The sequence below is a fragment of the Lepisosteus oculatus genome, chromosome 3 (assembly GCF_040954835.1).
Source record: "Lepisosteus oculatus isolate fLepOcu1 chromosome 3, fLepOcu1.hap2, whole genome shotgun sequence".
NCBI classification, from domain to species: domain Eukaryota; kingdom Metazoa; phylum Chordata; class Actinopteri; order Semionotiformes; family Lepisosteidae; genus Lepisosteus; species Lepisosteus oculatus.
In genome coordinates this window covers 5,195,899-5,212,526 of record NC_090698.1, presented here as the reverse complement: position 1 = coordinate 5,212,526, position 16,628 = coordinate 5,195,899, and the positions used below count along the sequence as shown (strand labels likewise).

Sequence of the window (16,628 nt, the reverse complement as noted above, 5' to 3'; positions counted from 1 at the left end):
TGGAATGCTGTGCAGAAGATAGAGAAATTAGTTGGCAGTGCTGTGCATTCAGCAATACTTAACCAAATTAATTAACCCTCTTTCTTTTAGCTTAAAATAAGGATTTGCAAAATATTATACCCAGGCTATTCAACCTAAATAACTACTGGTTCTCAATAAGGCACGCTCAGAGAAATTCAACGACATCTGCATTCCCTGTTTGATTTGGCTGCTCATAATTAAGTTCAGAGCTGGTCTGGCACCCTGCTTTGAAATATCTTATCTTGATAGGAGCATTTTGAATATCGTATTCAAATACGGTTTTATGATAATTTTTTTCAAATTGAATTGACCAATTAAAAGAGGCGCTTGACAAAGGTTACTTTCATAGCTACAAGAATATTTCACAGAGGGAATGGAAATAACTCTGACGCTTATTGAGCATATGCTGAAAGAAGAACTGGCATTCGATAGTAAGATCCTCATGCTATCACAGTAGTGCAGGTTTCTGTGCATTGCAGAACTCCACTTAGCAAATGACGAGATTTGCAAAATCAGCATTTTAATTATTGTGATCTGAAGTGACGGTGCCCAGGAACATTTTTAATCATGTCTTGTTAAGTTGTCATGACTGGTCCTTTTTAGTGCTGCTTGGCAGGTCTCCCAAACCTTCACTGTTCAGTGGCAGTTTTTTAGAGGATACAGCAGGCTATCAGACAGACATGTTGGGATGCAGAGTGGCTCCAGGCTTCAGAGTTCTGGGTTCATTTTTGGCCTTGTGTGCCTGTGTGGGAGGAGTTTACATGCTCTTCCTGTGTTTGCATGCAGTGTTTGCCAATTACACCAATTTCCTCCCTAACAACACTAACACCAACACTAACTCGTTGCCTGACCTTAGAAGCTCACAGATGGTAAGCATGGCTGGGCCAGGACAGTACTGGAAATGGGAGACCTCTAAGGAAAAGCAGGCTGCTGCTGTAAGTGGACAGATATATATGTATTTATTTGTATGTATTTATTTTATTTTATTTTATATTTATTTTGTATTATTGTACGTATTCTAATTTTTCGTCTATTCTGATGTCTGTTTTTTTTGTTTTTTGTTTTGTTTGTCTTGGGCTGGACTGCTGTAACATCAATTTCCCTTCGGGATCAATAAAGTCTTATCTTATCTTATATATGGTGACTTTGGACACTGTAGGAGGCTTCGCTGTTTGGAAGAGATGTTAACCTGAATCATGAATTTTCCTGGAAAGTAAGGTGACACACAGCTTGAGAAAACACACTTGCCGCTACCCAATTCATGATTCAACGACAAACAACAAACCCCATCGACCGTGGTTAGTCACAGGATGGACAAACCTGTGCTTCAGAATTGTTACACAAGCAGCATACAGCTGTTAACGGGGCGGAGCTGTGGCTCTGTGCCTGTGGCTGGAAGGTTGCCGGTTCGTATCCCGTGGCCGGCAGAGGAATCCTACTCTGTTGGGCCCCTGAGCGAGGCCCCTCAACTCCCACTGCTCCAGGGGCGCCGTATAAATGGCTGACCCTGCGCTCTGACCCCCAGCTTCTCGCTCCCTGTCTGTGTGTCTCATGGAGAGCAAGCTGGGGTCTGCGAAAAGACACATTCCTAATGCAAGAAATTGTATAGGGCCAGTAAAGTGATCTTATCTTAATGGACCCTACAATGCCTAGCGTCCCACACAGAGGACCACAGAAAGTAAATGGAAAATTGAAAACTACTGCCCCCTGACACCTGGACAGCTGTTTGTAACAGCGACTCCCTCACCTCAGTGCTGTCTGTGCTGTGCTGTTGACATAGGTGTGTACAGTATGTATTGATTAATTCTACAGTTGTCATTTTTCGCTCTTGCTCTTCACTTAATGTATTGAAGCTAATTTCAGCCCTCAAAAAACAATAAGGGATAGTTATCGGCGCATTTCAGAAATGGAAAGCAAGCTAGAATATCCTTAAACCATACTGGCAACATAACTTAGGGTACACCTGCAAAAAATGTTCAGAAAAATAGTCACGACTGGATCAGGAAATGTTAAGCGGGAAGAAAAACGATATTAAAACCAAATAAACTTATTTTACCAATAATGCTTTAATAAGTTAAAGCATTTTCCCACGTGCTCGGAGGAAGCCAAATGCAATTAAGACACAAAAACTGAAATTATGCGATACTGATATATTTCATTCAGAAAACGCGCTAATTCTCCTCACACTAACAAAAAAGTAAAAAGGACCATTGACTTCTTTAGAAATTGTGGAGTCGGATAACAAGGTGAAATTCACCTGGGACAACAGAAGACACGTACCTGAAGCACTAGTTGAACTCAAGCAGGGATGAATTAGTCGAGGTATCGACCTATACTTTTCCAGAAATTCCAGAAACCTCTCTTCTTTTGCCAAGTGGACTTCGGGCACATTTTGTGCAAGCAGAGTTGGGTTAAAAATAACCGTTTCGGAGAATTGTTTTCACGCTCCCCTCCGCAATACCCGCAATCCCTCCGGCTCGCCACACGGTGGCGACACGGCCCTCCCCCACGCTGAGTTTGTTTCTGTTTGGTCACGCCGAGGGGGCATTGTGGGAAATAAGCATGGAAGCTGGGGTCGGAAGCTATTGTTGTTGTTGTTATTGTTGATGGTGTCGTTATCGCCGTCGAGTGAAACGGCGGCCGCGTCAGAGCCGGAGCAGAGAAGATGAAGTGACGGTCGGGAGCCATGTCGAACCTGCTGCTGGTAGACATGGACGAGATGTCGCTCGACGGCCGGCCGAGCAAGGCAGAGGAGAGCTCGCCAGGCGGCAGGAGTTTCCTCTTGGTGGACGACCGAGAAAATCTGCAGGTAAAAGTTCGACTCTGACCTGAACTGCAGAAATGAAACTAAAACCACGAACGTTTAAAAATGTAAAACTAGAAGACGACACCGACTGTCACAGGGGTGCCAGGCGTGCCTTTCCTGTCAGTTCTGGATGCGCCTGTAAAAAGTGTATTTCGGGTTTGTTCTGAGGTTCCCTAATGAACACGATCGTGGTAGGAGCATGAAGAGGGGGCTACAGAGCTCAGCACATCGCAACGACGTTTTTGTTTTTTGTTCTTGAAATGTCTCGTTTTCAGTAACGTTATGCTGAAAGAGCGCGGCGAAACCAGTGAAACCGTGATTGAGTTTTCGCAACGAAAATGACATTAGCATGTTTATATGTTCGCGTGTTAAACGCTGATGGGGGAAATTCCACTCTTTCACACACGTAATTTGGGGCTGACACCGCCTTTGTGTGACAGGAGCACGTCAGGAGGCTGACAGCGACTAAATGCGTCATGTCGTACGTACAGTTTAGGTCAAATAGCGCGTCCTGTAACACCTTGGAAGTCAGAATCCTCAGGGGGAAACAACTTTTAAGGTTTACATACAGTAGTGTAGAAAGATGTTACATTTCTGGTTCATAGTGTTCATTAACGATTACTTCCCCTCTCCAGCAAAGAACTGTAACATTTGTAATCGCCATTGATGTAAAATATGAATGGGTGATATGTCTGTGGAAATTTCACTAGTCACAATGAAAATGCATTATGAATACAAACTAAAATAAGTCCAGGGTTGACAAAAATAAGTTTACTCAAAAATGTCCAGTTAATTTCTAATAATCTGTTGCAGCTACAGTGCCACGCAGAGGTGTTTTAAATGACGTTGTTTATTAAATAAATGAAATAATAATAAAAAAAAGTGTTAGTTGTTCACTCAGGTTCCCTTTATCTAATATAAGATTTTGTCTAAAGATTTGAAAACATCCAGTGTGACAAATATGCAGTAACAGGAAATCGGGAATACTTTTTCCCGGCACTGTTTTACGCTAAATGATTCTGTCTTTTTGTTCTGAAAAGCCCAGCGTGTCAAACCCGGGGAGATTGTGTGGAAGTATGATTTGGGCCAGCTGGTGGTTGTGTGTCCAGTTTCTCCAGTATGGCGGGCTCCAGTAGTTTCTCCAGTATGGCCGGCTTTGTACCGCGGAGAGTTCAGCCAGTGTTTGTCTGGAGCACTGCAGCAGCTTGTCGATGGGAGGGCCACGCATGAGGCTCCACAGTCCAGGCTGAGCCTGATGGTATCGAAAAGGCAGCCCTTCAGGCCGTAAGCTCCCTGTCTTCTTCTCCCTCCCTCCCGCCAGGTCCACAGTGAGGCAGAGTTCCTGGACAAGCTGGGCTGCCAGGGGGTGCAGAGTGTCAAGGTGGTCTCCATCTTTGGCAACACGGGTGACGGCAAGTCCCACACGCTGAACCACGTCCTCTTCGGGGGGGAGGAGGTCTTCCGCACCTCGGCCCTGCAGGACTCCTGCACCGTGGGGGTGTGGGCGGCCTTCGACCCCCAGCTGGGGCTGGTGGCGCTGGACACCGAGGGGCTGCTGGGCGCCGCCGCCAACCAGAACCAGAGGATGCGGCTGCTGCTGAAGGTGCTGGCCGTGTCCGACGTGGTGGTGTACCGCACGCGGGCCGAGAGGCTGCACAACGACATGTTCCAGTTCCTGGGCAGCGCCTCGGGGGCCTACCTGCGCCACTTCGCCCGCGAGCTGCGCGCCCTGTCCAGCCGCTGCGGCCTGGAGGTGCCCCTGTCCAGCCTGGGCCCCGCCGTCGTCGTCTTCCAGGAGACCTCGCGCACCAAGCTCCTGGGCTGCGGTACGGGCCCCCAGGTCATCCCCCTGAGGGGGATTCGGCAGAAGTCGACTTTCTGTTCCCTGAAGGACTGCAGCGATCACATACGCCAGCCAGTCAGCTTACTCCCCATAGTGGCCCAGAATTGTCGATCTGTGTGTTTTAGTAGTTTTCAGTGGTCATAAATATTTTTTTGACGTTATGACAATTACAATTTTGACATTAGACTGTCGGGTCGTTAAACTGAGATCCCGATTATTTGATCGTTAAAAGAGCCCATCACACTTCCTATCAAAGTGAGGGTGTTGACTATTCTTTGTGTAAAGATGCCTGGGATTGAAAGTATGATGTGAAATGCAAGGAATAATGATGAAACCGATGTAATATCAGCAGTTGTCCTGTCATTCCTGTCGTTGCTGCAGAGAGTAGTGTCTCTGGGCAGGCGGACACACTGCTGCAGAAGAGGTTCCACGATCTGGGGCTGACGACAGAGGCCTTCAGCTCGGTGCAGTACGTGGGCACGCAGACCGTCTGCCCCCCAACGGACTATTCCGGCCTGCAGGACACCATCAGACAGCAAGTAAAAAACACAGCGACGCGTTCCCCGAGACACCCTGCCATAGTCTACAGTGCTTTGCAGGTGAGCGAGTTTCTCTTTTCATCTCCTTTCTGCATAGAGCTTCTTCAGTGTCACTTTTGGGATGTAGTGTGGCACATTTTAGAGTGAATGTTAGATACAGTTATAAAGTAGGAGAGAAGCGGCAGAGAAGTTAAGCTTTAAGATGACGTCTGCTGTTTTGATGAGTAACTTCATTGTCTAAATCAGACCTGGAGAGAATTTAAATTGACCCAATTAAGGCAATTACTGAGTTAACCAAGTAATTAAGAGTCAAGGTTGGATAGGGTCGATACAGAGGATCACAGTCCCAGGATCACACCAAAAAAACCAAACTAAATTCCTCCTGATCCCCTGCGTTCCTCCCTCACTTTCAGGCCCTGAGCGAGAGGTTCTGTGGAGAGATCTCTGATGACAAGATCAGCCTGTACTCTTTCTTCCCTGATGAGTACTTCACCTGCCCCTCACTCTGCCTCAGCTGCAGGTAAGGCAGGAGTTGGTCTGCGGGCTCAGTGCCAAAGCTGCATGGTTCTGCCAGCAGGAAGTCGTGCAGGCGTTGCCTCTCGAATAAGAAAGGGCAGGGACTAACTTTTAGAGCTTCATTGAGCCAGGAAGCTCCTGTAGATTCAGGGTCTGGACATCTGCCATTTCTTTTGTAACAGCAAGCGATCGACCTTGCTGGTACTCTGTGACCTCGAATGATTTTTGCCTTTGAAAAAGAAAAGTGGCTTGGCTAGAAGTAAGTACTGCCTAGTTTCCGCTCACCACGAAATAGGAACACGCGTGCTCCCTGTCCGCAGTGTGCGCTGCAAGAACGGCATGAACCACCTCAAAGACAGCATTCCGCACATGGCCGATGGGTTGTGCCAGTACGCCCACCAGTTCAACAACAAGGTCCTCATCTGTAAGGTAAACTCCCTTTGCAAGGCTCACAGCAGGGCCATTAGGTGACGCCGCCGTGTCAGTTGTGTGATATATCCCAGTTACGTGTCAAGCCCTGCGTCCCTTATCCCATCGGTCTGGGCAGTCTGTCCCAAGGTTTCATCAGCCTCTGTGCACCAGAATATTTCTGCGTCTGATGTCACTACATTTTCATTCACGATAGACCATGAAACTGCCACGCTTTCTAATCTGGAGGGACACGCTGGGGAAAAAACATACCTTTCAGTACAGCAGTACTTGATAGCATCTGTTGGGGGGAAAGAAATATTGTTACAGTTAACAAAATGAAACTGCTGTGTTGAATAGTACAGGGCTTATTCAGCCCTGGTGTAATGTACCAATCACGTCAAATTGCTGCATCTCATTTAATGAAAAGGATTGGTCTCTGAACCTTAAGGCTGGAGGAGTCACCCCTCCTTCTGAGATCTGAACTTGAACAATTGTATGTCATCTTTCTCAGAAATGCTATGAGGGTGGCAGGGAGGTGATTGTTATCCCCAAGACGTCGGCCTCCTCTGATAACCCCTGGATCGGTCTGGCGAAGTACGCCTGGTCAGGGTGAGTGGTCCAGTGCTCTTGGCCAGGACGACCTTGCAGCTGTTGCCAACACTGCGGTGACAGCAGCGCTGGTCTGGCGTGCGGCCCCCGGGGTGCACTGCTGACCCGCTTGGTGGTCCCTGTCCCCCTGCAGGTATGTCCTGGAGTGCGCCAGCTGCGGAATCATCTACCGCAGCCGACAGTACTGGATGGGGAACCAGGACCCAGAGAGCAGCGTGGTGCGGCCGGAGATCAAGCACGTTTGGCCGGGGGTAAGTCCTCCTCACCCATCCTCCTCACCCATCCTCCTCACCCATCCTCCTCTTTCACGTCATTACATGCAGGCTCGCACACGTCGGCAGGTTCATGACAGTCCTCCCCAGCACAGCAAACATACACTCAAGATATTTAGAAGAACTAGCACAGACAGCACTTTCTGTCAGTACAAAAACATGGCGATCGATCAATGGTACACACTAGAAAAAAAATGGAAAATAGTCCTTTATTCTTTTATTATATGCACAAGGCTATTTGGGGATCTCCAGGTTTTTTATCTCTAGCGATATTTCCTGTACCGGCCTGGCAGCAAACAAGGGATGCGGCCACACATCTCGGATATATCCCAGTGTCGGAGACGTTCTTCGTTTCAGATACTGTAGGCCCCGACTGGAGAAAAAGAGTGTTTCACACAGATGTCAGAGGAGTTGAAGTGTGCTGGAAAGCTGGCATGAACCTTCGTCAGTCTAGCATCGTCTAGGCAGCTGTGCTGCAATCTTTAAACGTTTTGGAGAGCTCTACAGAAAACCAAGCCCAGTCAGTAAGATCATTCTCACCCTTGACTCTCTCCCTCTTTGTGTCCAGAATGAGGTGTTCCTGGCAGACCACCAGAATGCAGCACAGCGTGTGCTGGATGGGGTGAACTTCGTCATCCAGTCCGTATCGGAGTACAGCACTGGGCCAACCAAGGCCGTCACAGCCTGGCTGACAGATCAGGTGGCTCCACCCTACTGGAGACCGAATGCAGAAATCACTGTGAGCTTTACCCTCATTTCTTCTCATAGAAATCAGTGGAAAGGAAAATGAAAAGGGTTCCACTCCCATGCGATAGCAGATATGTTTTCCACCTTTCATGGTCTTCTGTTGATCACAAAGAAATGCGCTTTGAATTACATCTGTTTGAATATTTACCTGGATGAAGGTAACAGCAGCTGTTGATTTATGTACAAGCTTCTGTAACTCAGGCAAGACTTGGTTTACAGTGAGAATATTGCCTCCATCCCTGAATCTGATGTACCATCCAAGGTTTTCTGAGCCCTTTTTTTTGTACGGCCCATTATTTCGGTTCTTTGCAACTCTTTTTTGTTCCTTCACACTTTGTTGCTTGCCATGCTGATGTGCTTCAGATACAGAACAGGGCTGTCCTCATTATCATTTAACATGCAGTGAAAGCATGGTAAAACCATACAGAAATCTCTCAAGAAACAGGGTGAATGTTTTTATTTCTCAGTGGTTATTCAGTAGTATTTTAGTTCAAAGAACAAATGTCCTTAAAGCACAGTCAGGTTTGCTTTACTGTGGCTTTAGTCTATAAAAGCCCACCGTGGAGCGGCGGCTCTGTGGCTCAGGATCTGCGCCTGTGGCTGGAAGGCTGCCGGTTCAAATCCCGCAGCCGGCAGAGCAATCCTACTCTGTTGGGGCCCTGAGCGAGGCCCTTCACCCCAGCTGCTCCAGGGGTGCCGTATAAATGGCCGACCCTGCTCTCTGACCCCCAGCTTCTCTCCCTGTCTGTGCGTCTCATGGAGAGCAAGCTAGGGTCTGCGAAAAGACAAATTGCTCATACAAGTAATTGTATATGGCCAATAAAGGGATCTTGATCTTCATAAGGGCCCTTCATTATCTGGGCTAGGAAACATGCAGTATCTCTTCCCTCGGTCGTGCAGGCGTGCCACAGCTGTAAGAAGGCCTTCGAGGAGGCGGAGAGGAAGCACCACTGCCGCTCCTGCGGGGAGGGCTTCTGCCAGAGCTGCTCCACACACGCCATGCCCGTGCCGGAGAGGGGCTGGGGGTCAGCACCCGTGCGGGTCTGCGACACCTGCTACGGCCAGGGAGGGAGCGCCGCCTCTGGCCAGGGTGAGGGCTGCCTCGTTCCTCGCGCCCGGGGCGGAGACGAGGACGGACTGCCTGTCTGTCTTCGCGTTTTGGTGGAGGGCCGATCCGAGGTACTGTGAATGGGGGAAGTGCATAGACCGGATGCAATGTTGGCTTCCTCTCTGTCTGTCTCGCAGGGTCTGAGGCAGAGCCCAGGGGTCTGATCGCTCGGCGGGTGACAGAGGTTGCCCAGAGCACGCTGAATCTCGTGACAACAGCAGTGGACTACCCATTAGGTAAAGCAGAGAGTTTGTTTCTCATCATTCACGCTGCCTTGCTGAGTGAGACAGGAAGACGAGCAGATTTCATCTGGAGAAAATGCATTTTGGGAGACCCTTGACTTTACATTTATAGTTAATCCGACTACATCCTCAGGAGTTAATCCGTTTCCAAATCTGCTTTTTTTAGGTTAATCTTTCCAAATCGCTCATAAATGCTAATGTGCAATACAAAAGGAGAAGTGACACCAATAGCAATATAGTCTTCTGTTCATTTTTCCATCAAAAATTCACGAGATGAAAGTGTAAAGACTTTGAACCATTTGACATTTGACAGTGTTTGTACGTGTCATATTTGCTTTTTATTGCTTTACCACTAAAAATCTAAAATGCGTCCCGAAAAGAGAGGCAGCAGAAATATAATTCCAAATAAAAACAGATCGGTTGCGCGACGGGCAGAAGAAATGTTTCACAGTCATCTCTTACCTGGCAGGTTTTGTGAAGAATGTTGCGCGGCCGGACTACTGGGTTCCTGACCATGAGATCGTCCAGTGCCACCAGTGCAGCAAGGCCTTCACGCCCAGCATGTCCAAGCACCACTGCAGGGCCTGCGGCCAGGGGGTGTGTAGCTCCTGCTCCGAACAGCGCCGCCCCGTGCCCTGGCGTGGGTGGGACCACCCTGTGCGGGTCTGTAACGCCTGCGCCGACAAGACAGGCAGCCGCTAGGCACGGGAAGTGGGGCAGCGTGGGAAGGAAGACCTTGACACTTTCCTTGAGACTTCTGTGGTGTCCTTTGCGAAGGACTGTAAATATTCCTGTCAGAGCTGAACCTGCAGCAGTAAGGTTCGGGTTGGGCTCCTGCAGTTTTCGGCGGGTAGGCACTGATTCCTGAGTGCTGTCAAACCTCCAGTGTAAGAAGACCACACAGCCTGGAATGCAGCCACATAGGACTGAGTCTCCCATGTGCAAATCAACAGCACAAGAAAGAATTTCAGCTTTGGGTGTCACTAGTTGGTCATTGCTTTGAAGTCTTCATCACGGCCTCAAGTACTGTACCTGTGGGCAGGCTGGCTGCTGGGCTCAGAGGTCAGGACAGAGCATTATGGGGGGAATTCTTGGAAACAAAAGTCTACTGTCGGTACAGGCAGCCTCTAGAAATAACAATTGTTTAAACTTATTTTCTTAGAAAACAACTTACCTTTGTCCCACTTGCTTTAGCCATATGCATTGTCTGAGAAAAACATCTCTGCTCCCAAAGCTCCGTCATCTAAAAATGAGGCTTCATTTATCCATTTATTTAAAGCAGAAAATACTGCAGTACTTGTGTATAACTACTAATATACACTATCCTGTTTTAAAGTGCAACTTTAAAACCAATATTAATATTAAAGCTAGAAAGATCTGTATCTGTTTTTTAAAAGAAGTCCAGAGAATAAAAATCAATATGCAAGGCTAAAGCAATACAAAATGTCAGTAATGTGTCATTGAGCATATAATCAAATTCCATTATCCTGTTAAGTCATGTTAATGATCATTTAAATACTATATAATGTGACCTGTATATGCAGGGGAAAATAATTCCTTCATAAACAACATCATTTTCAGAAGCTTCCTGTTCTGTCTCCTGTAATGCATTATGAGGGCAAGTCATTCTAAACCAGATCCAGTCAAATACAGAGAAGACCGTAGTCTCACCAACTTCATCTCACTTAGGGGTTTTATTCTCAGTGGTACTGCCACCAGACTGAGCCGAGCAAACTCTCCGAAGCTCAGCTGAAGAAGGCCAGGGTCCCTGCAGGCTGGTTGATTGCTGGTCAGCCAGGCCCCAGCCAGGGAGAAGGGAACTAAACTGAACACTGATGTTGAGAAGTCAGATTCCCATCTGAAGGAGAAGGACATGCTGCCGGTTCTTTGGTGACAGTTTATCAAATGTTGTAACAACAGCTTATCCAGTAGTGCCGCTACTCATAATTTAGACAAGTAGTGTCTCATTTTGTAAGAGACAACTGCTGGTCAGCTAACCCTCGTTTGCAATGAATGTTCAGGGTGTGTCAAAAGGACTGTTAATGGGATTGTTTGCTGTTAAAATCAGTGTTTTTTGTTACTCCGTTGCATTTGTTGCTTTTTCTCCGAAGTTATTATTTCCCATGGAGTTTAGAACATATTGGTGCTGCATTATGTGCTCGAAGAGACCCCCCCTGGGTGTTGTTCCACGGGGAAAGCATCTTATGTTTTCAAACACTCGGAAAATTCAAGATTGTGCATTTCTGATGTCTTAATCGGGCGGCTCCCTTAAATGACCTTCTCAAGTTATAACGATTGAAAATCTTGTTTAATGGATCTAGATAACGTCTTTTAGATGTTATCTACAATACAAACACCGTCACTGGGGAATATGGGCCGTGCTGCTGTTTGGTGCGATTCTGCAGCAGGGGTCTGGGTATTCAGGTTTATGGTTTCTGCTCCTCTTGGCAGAAAATGAGATGATATAATGGGTGACTGTATCTGCAATGCACAGAGTGTGGCATCAATGGAGTTAGAAGGCGGGTGTGTTAATCATTTGAATCCTCAGCATTGACCTTTTAACCAACAATAGAAAATCACTTGTGTCAAACAAAAAATAGCAAAAATGGTTACGAATGGGAGAATGTGGGTAGGATATTCTATCCCATATCGGTATTCCACATCTTTATCTTCACGTAGGTAGCATGAATCGTAATTGTTTCCTAGTCTGCTGGACATTCCTGTTTTTCATGCAGTTAATTTGGTATATAGTATATTTTGCACATAATTATGGACTACTCTAAAAGGGAAGAAACCATTTCAATATCACTTTTAATTTGTGTTTAATTTTGATGGAGTAATGTTAGAATGAGAAAGATGTATGCTGAATCTGTGCATTTTTCCATCTTTATATGCACTTTATTACAAAGTGAATACAGAGTGTGTTTTCCAGTTTAGGGAATATTAAACTTGTTTGTCTTCTGTATGGCTTTAGCTTAATGATAAAGCAAATGTTTTAAATATGATTTTGGCATTTGACAATCGTGTCTTTTAAGGAGATGTTCTGATTAAACACTTGGAAATCATGTGTGCCTTGCTTCTTTCTGTCTGGGTTTTACAAGGAAGATTAAAATCCTGAAACAGTACAGCCGCAGATCAGCCCGAGGTCACATCTAAAATCCTTCTTCGTGGCATTTAGCTATCTGCAACATCTCACTAATTAGACAGTAATAGCTTATGAAATCTGCTAGCCAATAAAACAGCTTTATTTGTATTGATTACACAGTCTGCTTTCTTAACTACCACAGTCTAGCTGACGTAAGTGCGCGGATGTAGTTTATATGAGCAGGGGCTCCCTCCCCAGTAATACAGGATAACTCGGAACCAGGATAAAACTGGTCGAGGTTGTATGCTGCACAGTCGTTGAGGCTGGGGCAGGAATTGCAGCTGCAGTAGATCCCACAATGGCTCATCTGAAGGCCAGTGCTGAGTCAGGTTAAAGGCAGTGAGAAAGTGACTCTTTGGCATGCGCCCTCTTGGAGTCTGGCAGCTGGCTGCATGCCTGTCTGACCGGGTGATGCCAGCAGACAGCAGATTCTGTTCCCACTGGCAGCACAGCCAGATCGGACACTTGGACACAGAGGAAGCTAATTGTCTTTGATTCCTGCAAGTTGGCATGGGGGGGTCTTGCAGTGAGATCAGATGGCTCCCACCTCTTATTTCAGGTCAGTCAGTGGCTGTTTGAGGGAAATAACTGGCACTTTAAGATCTGCGTTGTCATGAAATCATTATTGAATGAGGAACAATACAGGGGGGAAGTCATCTCGCTCTCTTTCCTATTCTGTTCAGCAGATTCTAAGCCACCAGAAGTCCCCTGAACTACGGACCGGCAGCAGCGCGTCAGGGAAGTGGATGACCCTCTGCGAAACTCTCGCAGCGCAGGGAGTGACACTGCAGCTTCTGAGCTGACCTGAAACAGTCAAGGTGATTAATCTCACCTGCATTCAGAGGCACCGGTCTGTGCTGGGCCTTCTCAGGCAGCAGCGCGTGAGGGAATCTAAATAAAAGTGACTATACGCGTAAAATTTCTAATTATTATTGACACAGTCGTTACTACTGTGTACTACTCCTTTTATAATAACATCCCAGTATTTTCAGTCCTTTCACATGAATATATGACATGTATATGGTAAGCAGACCATATTATTATATGATTGAGGTTTAATATGAATTACGCTTGAGGATCTCACACATGGTCCTGATACTCTTTTCTTTTGGGGTTTTACTCCAATTTATTTCTAAAAAATTAGGGACAATTGCTAAGACTATCTGGATTCTTGCTCACAGGGCCCGGAAAATCACAGGAGCAAAGATCCAGGCCTGAGGTCTCTAGAGCTCTTTAAAAAGCATCAACAGCTGGAGGTCTTTCCAACACAGTAATATAGCGCTTTTCTGGACACTCCACTCAAAGCACTTTACAGGTAGTGGGGACTGCCCTCCACTACCACCAATGTGCAGCATCCACCTCAATTAATTAGGTGAATCACCTAATCGATTATCTGGAGTTAGGTAATTAAGATCAAAGGTGAAATGAACAACCTGTCCACATTGTGGCCCTCTTGTACTGTAGTTGTGCAGCACTGGAATAGGCCAGTGTCCAGGACCTGAACTTGATCTTCCCATCTACATCTAATTTTTCCAACAGTACCAAAAATACTGGGGTTTTACTGTCGTTTGAAATTACCTTTCTTACTGGGTAAAAATAAGGTCCTTGCCGATTAAGCAAGGTTTGGTTTGTGATACATTATATATTGTACAGGACTTGAAGGCACCCGGGAACTGAATTCCACATCCACTCTAGTTACGAGCCGATGGAGTAATTTTCCTCGACGAAGCCCAAGATATGCAGTTGCGGAGAAAGGGCACTAGAGGGAGACATGGGGCGATTTTTAAAAATAGTTTTTCTCTTCGTAGGTGAATTAGTCCGCAGACATCAGCAGATTATGCTGGTTAGAAAAAACAACGCATTTGTTTCTTTTTAAAGAAAATATCAGAACACTGTGTTACCCAGGTTTCTTTAAATACATTTGTAGGTCAGAAGATTTCAGTTCTCTACTTTCTTATGATTTGTAGAGATAACCTTCTTCTCAAGAGAAAGAAACTCTATGAATTAAACCTGATGTATTCATTTAAAGTATAACAGCCCTTTTAGCTAAAATAAGTGTATTCAAATGAAAATTTTCAACCATGTAATTATTTAAGAAAGGGTATTAAAATTATTATTAAAACATTTAATTATCATCAAATAATAATTTGTTATTAAAACATTCGATAAGCTATTTCTAATAGCATTTGAACTTATTTTGATGGTTTGAATTTGAAAAGTACAATTCACCTTAATATTTAAGTTCAATATTTTATGAACTGTCCATTTCTGGTCATTTATCTTTCAAGTGTTTTTCATATTCTTATTATCTTTATTCATGGCAACAAAATTGAGGCTGTTAAATTGGCACAGTGGTAAACACTGCCTCTGCACAGCTGTGGGGTCCTGGGGTCAATTCCAAACTTGGGGTGTTATCTGTGTGGCATTCTTTCTTCTCCCCATATTCATGTGGTTTTCCTCCAGGTGGTCCAGCTTTCAACAAAGACATACAAGTAGTTTCATTGATGCCTAGGAAAAACTGGCCCTGGCATTAGTGTGTGTGTCGGCCTGTGTGTGCCTGTGATAGTGTACCCTGGCTTGCGCCCCTTGCATGCTGGGATAGGCTCCTGCTCCCCCACAACCCTGTACTGGATAACGCAGTTAAAGGATGGATGGAAGGGGTCCGAAACTGCAATGTGCTGAATGTTGCCTGAAATCGGAATTGCAGTCAGCCTGATTTAGTTTTACTTTGCACATGAAGGCTGAGGGACTAAAGTGTTTGTTCTCCTGCAATGAAACTATTTGAAAGGGAGCCCTTGCTTCAACCTACAGGCGCATAAACAGGTCAGAATATATCCTGACATGCACAGCCTTAAGCAGAATGAGAGGGTGTGACCCTCCCCAATGCTAATTTATCTTGGGATTACCCCTGGCAATTCGTCGGTATCCCTACGTAGTTGGGTGGACCAGAGCGACTTGAATCCATAATTTTTTCTATTGCACTGTATTGCTCCCTATTGAAATGTTTTCTCAGAGGATTTAGCCAGGACACTGCAGATAACATTTCTACTCCTGCTAACTCCTTCTGTCATAGGATATTTAATCACCAAGTAACCAGGTGCTCAGTTTAATAAATAAATAATTCCTTACACTTATATAGTGCTTTTCTGGACACTCCACTCAAAAGCGCTTTACAGGTAATGGGGATCCCCTCCAACACCACCAGTGTGCAGCCCCCACCTGGATGATGCGATGGTAGCCATAGTGCACCAGTACGCTCCCCACACACCAGCTCTCAGTGGGGAGTGATGAAGCCAGTTCATAAATGGGGATTATTAGGAGGCCATTTTTATAGGATAGTGTCCTCATCACTATACTGGGGTTTAACATCTTATCCAAAAGTTGGCACCTCTTAAAGCACACCGTAAAGGGGCATTGCTTTGGAAGTCCAGAGGGAAGAGAGCCAACTACTGGTCACACAGCACCAAGTACAGCAGTAAACCAGACTTCCTTACATCTCTCCCACCCAACTCATTGTTATACTGACCAGGTACCAACAATGATTTGGTGAGCAATTAATATCCTTTTATTCATTTTCATCACTGCGTACAAATTGCACTTGTTAGGGTTTTTCCAGGTTTGTCTTAACTGGATCTTAAAAAAGTTATTCAGGGGGAATTTAGGATATAGAAATACGACGTCAAAGTCAAATATATCACACCCCGACCCTGCAGTGCGAATACCCAACATTTGAGCAGGAACACTTCGACGAAACACTTATATTTCTTTTAAGATCAGCCAAAAGTAAACTGATATCCATCTCTTTGGCAAGCTCTGGAAAGTTAAGGTACAAAAAGGGTAGAGAAGGGGTCCCTCGTGTGGCGTGTCGGGGGAAACTCGGGTGCTGGTGGAATTTGGTATACATGGCGTTCCCTGCGGACATCTGCGCCATGCAAGACTGCTAATTAGAGGCGGCTGGATAATTAATAGATCCCTGACTAAAAGGCTCCCACCTTTCTCTTACTTGTCTGGGAGCAGAGTCTCAGGTGTGTAAGCCAATCGAAGGGCGGGGTGTTACAACATTTAAGATCTCCTCTCCCAATGCTATATCTCGACATTGTGATGATCTCGAATAAAAAACGAATAAACTCTCTCTTCACACTGTTGTCGAAGAGGAAATTATTACACACCAGTCATGAGCATTCTTTGCAAGGAGACTTGAACTGCCACGGTGTCTTGATCATCAGTGTGTTTCGGACATGCTGGGCTGCCTCTTGAACTCGTCTGGAGAAGCCAGATATTCAACCAGACAGTGTGTGTGGAGCTCAGCCATTTGTAGACTTGAAACTGTGCATACAGGTGTTAACAGCTGTTTTTGCCTTTGTGGTGT

General features: G+C 45.7%; 2 protein-coding genes across 3 annotated transcripts in view; one reads left to right on the top strand and one right to left on the bottom strand.

The window, feature by feature from the left end:
- dpf1 (double PHD fingers 1) overlaps nucleotides 1-2,524 on the bottom strand; it is a 46,753-nt gene extending 44,229 nt beyond the window's left edge. For both annotated transcript variants that reach the window (XM_069186359.1, XM_069186360.1), the window contains exon 1: nucleotides 2,302-2,524. The gene's annotated coding sequence lies outside the window, so the exon portion shown is untranslated. The remainder of the gene's footprint in view (nucleotides 1-2,301) is intronic.
- Nucleotides 2,525-2,574: 50 nt separating this feature from the next.
- LOC102690661 (zinc finger FYVE domain-containing protein 1) lies at nucleotides 2,575-12,179 on the top strand. The gene is made up of 11 exons (XM_006627631.3): nucleotides 2,575-2,830; nucleotides 4,149-4,653; nucleotides 5,052-5,269; nucleotides 5,623-5,729; nucleotides 6,046-6,154; nucleotides 6,648-6,745; nucleotides 6,879-6,996; nucleotides 7,586-7,756; nucleotides 8,665-8,854; nucleotides 9,010-9,108; nucleotides 9,584-12,179. Exons 1-11 carry the CDS (start codon nucleotides 2,708-2,710, stop codon nucleotides 9,814-9,816), a joined length of 1,971 nt encoding a protein of 656 aa, XP_006627694.2. The 5' UTR covers nucleotides 2,575-2,707; the 3' UTR covers nucleotides 9,817-12,179.
- Nucleotides 12,180-16,628: the final 4,449 nt, after the last annotated feature.

Excerpts from the sequence above, each read along its gene's own strand:
- LOC102690661 (XM_006627631.3), top strand. The coding sequence starts at position 2,708 with ATGTCGAACCTGCTGCTGGTAGACATGGACGAGATGTCGCTCGACGGC. Across the intron at positions 6,746-6,878 it reads GCGAAGTACGCCTGGTCAGG|GTATGTCCTGGAGTGCGCCA; the intron begins GTGAGTGGTCCA and ends GTCCCCCTGCAG. Across the intron at positions 6,997-7,585 it reads TCAAGCACGTTTGGCCGGGG|AATGAGGTGTTCCTGGCAGA; the intron begins GTAAGTCCTCCT and ends CTTTGTGTCCAG.